This window comes from Idiotropiscis lumnitzeri, chromosome 12, assembly GCF_059441095.1.
Source record: "Idiotropiscis lumnitzeri isolate Australia: NSW breed Sydney's pygmy pipehorse chromosome 12, RoL_Ilum_1.0, whole genome shotgun sequence".
In the NCBI taxonomy this organism is placed as follows: Eukaryota; Metazoa; Chordata; class Actinopteri; order Syngnathiformes; family Syngnathidae; genus Idiotropiscis; species Idiotropiscis lumnitzeri.
The window spans coordinates 4,251,798-4,259,024 of NC_142402.1; the positions used below are offsets into that span (position 1 = coordinate 4,251,798).

The following is a 7,227-nucleotide window of genomic DNA, read 5'->3' on the forward strand; positions in this document are numbered from 1 at the left end:
AATCATTTTTTTTCATGTATATGTTACTAGATTTTGTGGGGTATTTATTAATTTAGAAAGGAATTATTTCACCGCTGTAGTTGATTTTGACAGTGACGTTGTAATGTTTATCGTCTTCACGCGACGTTGAATTGTTTGGATGTGTTGACAAACAACAGTCGGTCACGAGTGAAAATAAGTGCGATATTGTTTGAGTTTGCTTCCCCCTAGTGTATAAAGAGCGGAATACATTCAGGTTTGCAAGACGTTTGAGGTCTACAGCCCAAATGAGCGGCGGCAACACACACTTGTTTGATGAGCAAGCACTTAAATGCAGGTGTGCTAAGGTGCGCGTGTATTCTGATCTCTTGGTGGTTTGGTTTTAGTTTCTCAGTATAGGACTGGCACATTCTCGACAAGGTAACCACACTCTTCTTCTTCTTCATGACATAATATGGTGCTGTTTAAGGATTGGAATATTTAGTGAGTTAGACTTAACGGCAGTAACTCCTGAAACTTCTTATGAAATGTATCATTACTGTGCCGAGGAACGTTAAAAGATTAAGTGTTTTGGTCAACTTCATGTAGCTTTGTACTGAAGCTTAACTATATGCAAATACAAGTTATCATTAAAAATCATCCTTGTTTCGTGAATTTAAGTGAAATTGTATGGTTATCAAACTTGTTACATACCAATTTTTGCAAATTACAAGATGATCTTGATAATTTGATCGAACAGGTGCAAAAATTAAAACTGCACTGCATCATGCCATAAATCCTCATTCTTGGCTCTCATATTGATTGGTTTATATTTACTTTAGCATAAATGGACAACAGTGTTTGAATACTAAAAGAATTAGTAGCATATTTTTTGCCTTTACATAAGTCGTTTATCAAATGTTTCTAACAAACAGAGGAATGATTAATATTTTCATCATAATTACTAAACAACCAAAATGTGTCACCTTATTGGAAATGCGAGTTTGTTGCTAAAGCAGGGTGGCATTTTAACACAGAATTTCAAACGGTCCAATATTTGACCAGTTTTATGTGTGTTCAGTGTTCTTGTTCTTTTTTAGCATTTAGTGGACTGTCTACTCTTGCGCTGGTCCAGAAGAGTTTGACTAATGAAGTGTGGTGGGAATGTACAACTGTCCTTTTTATAGATTAACATGGCAACTGTTAACAGACCTCCAACCGTTCGGCCTCAAGTCGACAGGGCGAGACACTTTCGCGCCACCAGTTGTGGATCAAACGCCAGAGAGCCGGACCCAGCAACACAAGGCCCGAGTCAAGACCCAGGATCAACACCGCATAGCCATATGCCTACACGAGCAGTCTTCTACGTCCCTACTCCACCTCCAACTCAATTTCTGCACTACCAGTGGCCCATGCCCTTCTCCTACAATCCGTTTGCTGGCTTCCCAGGAATGGGTGTGTAGTAAGAGCCGTCTCCCTTTTTTTTTTTTAATAGGCATGTGTACTGTAAACACGACACACAAAAAGTTGGGGATATTCTGCTTTTAGTGACATTTCAGGGTAACCTCAGCACTGGTGTGCTTATTTATATAAGGCACTTCTGTGGAGCAGAGCCAACACTTCATCTACAATAAAATTACAAAGTTAATGTGAAAAAGAGTCAAACCTCTTAAAAGAAAAGGGTAGGGACATTTCATTAAAAAATAACAGTAAACAATGCCCAAAGGATTAAAAGATTTACCATATTTGCGTCAGTATATTAAATATTTCCACACCTGTGCAGATTTTCTGGTACAATCCATGATGAATCAGAACAAAACTCCAACACAGAAACGGAAAATGGCCAAAGCACAGGTAGAGCAACAGCAAAGAGTTCTCAACTACCCCACATCGGTGCAGTTTGGTTCTTTGTAAACCTTATTTGGTGCGGCACAATCAAACGATGGGTCCTGTATTGGTCACTTGAATTGTTTGTTAAAGCGGTACGCGCACCAATACGCGGTTTCACACTTAGGACTCGGCACAGTCCTAGCGCACCAGTGTTGCTCGTCAACAAAAATCAATTCACTCAAAATGTTATTTAGGCAAAGTTTTTCCTTCATCATTCCAAATCCAGAAATTAGGCCAACTCGCGTTGTAGTATAAGACCGGTGTGAGTGTAACTAAGATAGCTAGTTGTGATATGACAACTTGTAACTATTTGAGCCCTGAGTATTCGCAGTTCAGCATTCGCAAATTAGTATAATGAGGCAAAAAACTTCTTTTTTCCCCCCCATTTTATAACACACTATGGACCGTATGACTTGTTGAAGAGCAAACCTGACTCAACTTAAAATGACATTCGGCATAAAGGTGTTTTTATTTGGTTCTGTCAGTCCATCAGTGAAAATGTTGGACTTGTAATGCAGATGACATATCAATGTCATTGATTTGACTTAAACTCTAATTAAAGTAAACGTAAAGTTTCCCAAATGTAATTAAAGTAAAAAAAAAGTTTATTTTTGTTGTTTTTAACTCTACAGATGATTTCCTCCCCTTTTGTTTTAGATGTCATTTCGACAAATGGGGCCATCAGCATTTCAGTGTATCAGCTTTGCAGTTTATGAAGCATTTCATTTTTGTGGCCATGGCTTGTCACTTGACATTGGAGCAGCAGTGCTATATTGCCGCCAGCTTCATGACGTAAATTGTAATTTGCAGAAGGCATAAAGCTTGTCAAGTTGTTGCTGTGCTGCGGTCAAGGACAGAAAAATGGTTTAAATGCTGCTCCAATGTCACTCATCACGCCATGGGGTGGGGAAATAAGCTTCCATACACTGCAAAGCATAAGCTGTCAAATGCTGATGGCATCCCATGTCTGGATGATACCTGAAAGGGAGGGTGGAGTTGCACGTTGAAGTGACGCAACTGTTCAAATATGAATCATCAACAGCCTTTGATAAGTTTAAATGTAACTATAAATTTTTTTCAAAGACAATTGATTCATTCTATTGCAATTTGCTGTTGCCTTTATGAGGTCTTTTTTCAATTTTATTTGTATAAATTGACCTTATTTTTATCATCTCTCAGGTTATGGAATGGTTATGCCCCCATTACCTCCTCCTACCTACGTAGAGGCGCCGGCATATGTCATGCCCCACCCACATGTTCAACCGGTTGACTACAGACACTTTCTACACCCAATGGTCCATCCTCAAGGCCCACTGTACCAGACACCAAACCAATCGAGAAGATTTCGGTCTTCTTATACTTTCAGTGGTAGAGAAACCACCAACTCTGAGGTCCAAACTGAGCCCACCGAAGGCCCTGGTAGCGACAAAGAAGGAAGTGTCCACGTAGCTTCAGATTCTGGGAGAGGAACTGCTTCATGTTCTCCAACCTGCAGTACTAGCTCCCAAAAGCAAGTTTCTGCTGACGATGAAAAATACACTTTACCCAGCAGTTGTGGAAATGTGGATGTCCAGGTTTTGAGAAAAAACTGTCTCCACCCTGCAGTTAATAAGGATGTTGAGTCCAAAAAACTGAATAGGCTTGCGGACATGGTCAATCAGGAAAATGTCCAACCCTACAAGATTGGCCATAGTAATATTTGGTCAGTGAGCTCTCAAGATGGTATCGTCCCGGTGAGTAGGTCTTCACAACCAGAGGATGAGGCTGTAAAAGAAAGGCATATTTCTCTCCGTGACATTTTGATGTGTTGGCAAGATGCCATGCCACAGGAGGCAATAGTGAAAGCATCAGAAAATGGACTTCAAAAAGAGGATCAACTGGCTTTCAAAACTCATGAGGACCATGAAGGGCCTATCTGTCATAGTGCTGTCAAGAGAAAGAATGACCCTGGACTTGTGGGATCCAAAAGAGAGAGTGGAGCAGCGCAGCTGCATGACTCCAAAAAGTCAAGTGAATCCCAGAATGAAGGTTCACATTCCTTAAATGATTCAGATGGGTTCCAAGTTGATGAAGAAAATGACAGAGTTGGGCGCTCACATGAAAATGCTTCTGGCAGTGTTCCTTATAAATTAAATACCTCTCGAGTTGAAAGAAAACTGAATGAATCGGTGTGGTCTGTGGAATCTTTAGCACCCTTTATCCCTAATAAGGACTGGGTTGTGCGTAATGGTTTGCTTGAACCACGGATGGTTACAGAGATAGCAGAGGACCCTGAAAAAGAGGAGCTGTCAAAACAAAATGACATTGTTTTTGAAGGTAATCATAATGTCAACCAGAGCCTAAAATTGTCCTCCTCAGACTCTGCTCCAGTGTCAGACGGTTGCCTTGTTTTCAGTACCCCAGCTGAGAAGGCAAATCCACCACAAATTCCAAAAAATAATTCCACTCAAATGCCTGAAATGGCAGGATCTCCAAAACAGGACCCTGGCATGCCTCCTTCAGAAAATGATCCTTTGACTTGTTTACAGAGTGACATCACAACCCCCAATGAAGCAATTGGTGGGACTGGGTCTGCTGATCATGTGGCTGATCAAAACCCAAACCAGCATAGATGTATTGCTGTGCAACAGGCTGAAATTCCCTGCACTGCTCACCAAAAGGAAACTCCTTCAAGCTCATCAGCAGCAGAGAACATCCCATCTACAGCCCAGCGGACTCTCAATACAAACGCTGTGAAATCAGTTAATGTCTTGGAAAGCAATGATGACGCTCATCTGAGCTGCCATCAACTTTGTGTTCCTCTGGCTGATTCCAGAATGGCTGAGTTCTCTCCGGGCAGCTTGGGACATTGTTTTTGCATTGGCTGCCACTGCAATAAATTCCATGAATCCAAATGGCCATTTGAAGAGTTGAAGACCAACATCGGACCCAAAGGAAAACATCGAGGTAACCTACAGAAAAACTACCAGCTTTTTTTTTAACAGCGTGTTTAACAAGTCATTATTCTATAGCTGTACGGAAAGGCAAAGCTGAAGGGGGCTTCATGAATGGACGAATGCAGAAAAATCAGAAGAAATTTGGTCCGTGGAGAAACAAGCGACTTGGTATGTTTATTTTATACAATTTGCTTCACTGTCTCTCATGGTGTTGTGATGCACTCGCCTGACTTGGCGATCGGTTCCCACTCATTGACGGTCGATGTTGTGTGCTGTGTGATTAGCTAGCAACCAGTTTAGGGTGTAGTGCGCCTTTCGCCCGTAGTCAGCTGGGATAGGCTCCATCTCCCTCCTGCGACCATGTACAGGATAAGCGGTGTGGATAATGACATGACACATGACAGTTGAGGGTGTAGTGTGCCTTTTACCCTAAATCGGCTGGGATGGGTTCCAGCACCCCCTCGCAACCTTGTACAGGAAAAGCCCTGTAGATGACATGATGCAATTTGCTTTCACTTTTTTGTTTTGAGGGGGAAAAAAAATGGAAGGACTTGATTTGTTGACATCAGAAAATCTTAACTCGACACATCTAGGCATTTTAAGTAATTTTGACCTAGTTAACTGCAAGAACTTTAAGGAAATCAACTCAAATGACAATCTCCTTTAACAGTCACTGCAGTATGGTGGTGTGCCCGGATTAACACATAAGCAAACGTTAGTCCGTTTTGGGTCAGCAGTTGCCTAAAAAATGCAGTATTTCCGGCACAACCCAGACACTTTTTCTGCATTTATCTTGAAACTGTGCTGCCTTTAATAAGGTATTTCACAAATAGAGATGGTAGCACGTCACTTTATTTAGACGAGATCTGCTGCTACTACTGGACGATATGTATTAAAGACTCCCAAAATCATGGTTGTTTGCATTTTGTTCTAGGTGGAGATGGGGAACATCAATGCTGATCTTTAATGATATTCTACGAGAAAATGTTTTAAAGGAAATGTACAATGAATTCTATTAAAACTACATATTTTAAATTTTGCTCAGTATCCATTTTGTTCATTACTTGGCAATCGTTTCTTGAACTGCTCTAGTTTTCCTGATTAAATGACTTCCTTAGAGTATTATCTGACAAATCAACAATGTAACATGTACACCTTAATGACATTTTGGCATCTTGAATTTTTATTTTGAACAGTAGATGCACTGTGCATTAAATTACAGTGACTGGGAAGAGCAAAACAAAATTACAATCTGTGAAACACTTTTACATTGACAAATGACATTTCAGAAAACAAATTAACACAAGGAGAAACAAATTAAAATTTCACCAAGTGACTTAGCATGTTTACATTTCTAACGCAAATGAACTGAAATGAACCTTCCACCAGTGGCGGGCCATGCATGAAGTCCGACTTGAATAAATACCCCTCATAATACCACCCTTTGACACCACAACTAGAAAAATACTATACAGAAACACATTTGTGCACTACTGGGTGTTGGACAACCTCAGCTAGCTTCTCTCGAAAGGTCCTTGTAGATGGCCTTGCAAGTATAGCTGCAATCAAATCCACACTTTTCGCTCCTTTGGTCATTATGGGTTAAACAAGAACGTTTGAGATGTTCTGATGGTTTTGTTTCCGCATAGCGTTGCGGTCTGAAGTTGTCGAATCAAAGGACATGTTCATAACCTTCAAGGTGAGGCCTGCGAGAAGGTTTACTGTAACCAAACCGTGATATGATTGGCTATCGCAACCATCAACTAAGAGCCCGTTCACTCACACAGTACAGATGCCCGCACAGTTCATTCTGAAGGCGTACCATATCTGAGAAGTAATACAAGCTAGCTGAATTCTAATTGGATAAAAACTCTCAATACCACAATCCCCCTTACAGTGCGTGCTAACATCAGACACGATCATGATGGGGAAGAATGGGGTCATAAGGGGTCGGGCATGGGCCGACAATTTTTATGAACAAGATCTCGGGGGACAGATGACTGTACATTTTTTCTATCCACAACAATAAAAACTCAATTTCTGCATTTTCCTGCACCCTTTCCATGTCAATTTCATGTCATGAGTGTAATCCTAATCAAAACCGCACAATAAAACCTCTTCCTTGAATGCCGATGTAGTTCATGTCCTCTTGGTGGGGCGAGAGGGGATTAAACCACATTTGAGGCTTCCACACATGAGTTAAACCAATTGCATGGAAAGCCTCAATGCTTCAAGAAACTACATCTCACCATCACTACTTAACTGACCGAGAGGACTGCTTCCATGCCTAACTCATTGCCCACAGAGAGCTGATTTAAGGCAGCCATCTTGCTTTTAACCTTTGACCCCATCAAGGAAAGCACACCTCTAAATGCAGTGGCCACACCTGGCCACTGAGGGGAATATCAAACAAAAACAACCATTTAAGTTTAAGATTTCACAA

General features: G+C 41.0%; 1 protein-coding gene across 2 annotated transcripts; it reads left to right on the plus strand.

Moving 5' to 3' along the window:
* Window positions 1-252: 252 nt before the first annotated feature.
* Window positions 253-5,823, plus strand: LOC148325572 (uncharacterized). 2 transcript variants are annotated; one of them, XM_088311950.1, is made up of 5 exons: window positions 253-399; window positions 1,146-1,413; window positions 3,028-4,794; window positions 4,860-4,952; window positions 5,719-5,823. In XM_088311950.1, exons 2-5 carry the CDS (start codon window positions 1,152-1,154, stop codon window positions 5,742-5,744), a joined length of 2,148 nt encoding a protein of 715 aa, XP_088168076.1. In that variant the 5' UTR covers window positions 253-399; window positions 1,146-1,151; the 3' UTR covers window positions 5,745-5,823. The 2 variants fall into 2 exon arrangements, with proteins under 2 accessions (XP_088168076.1, XP_088168077.1); XM_088311951.1 differs by having other exon boundaries at window positions 1,169-1,413.
* The last annotated feature ends 1,404 nt before the right edge of the window (window positions 5,824-7,227 follow it).

Excerpts from the sequence above, each read along its gene's own strand:
- LOC148325572 (XM_088311950.1), top strand. The coding sequence starts at position 1,152 with ATGGCAACTGTTAACAGACCTCCAACCGTTCGGCCTCAAGTCGACAGG. Across the intron at positions 1,414-3,027 it reads TGCTGGCTTCCCAGGAATGG|GTTATGGAATGGTTATGCCC; the intron begins GTGTGTAGTAAG and ends ATCATCTCTCAG. Across the intron at positions 4,795-4,859 it reads ACCCAAAGGAAAACATCGAG|CTGTACGGAAAGGCAAAGCT; the intron begins GTAACCTACAGA and ends ATTATTCTATAG.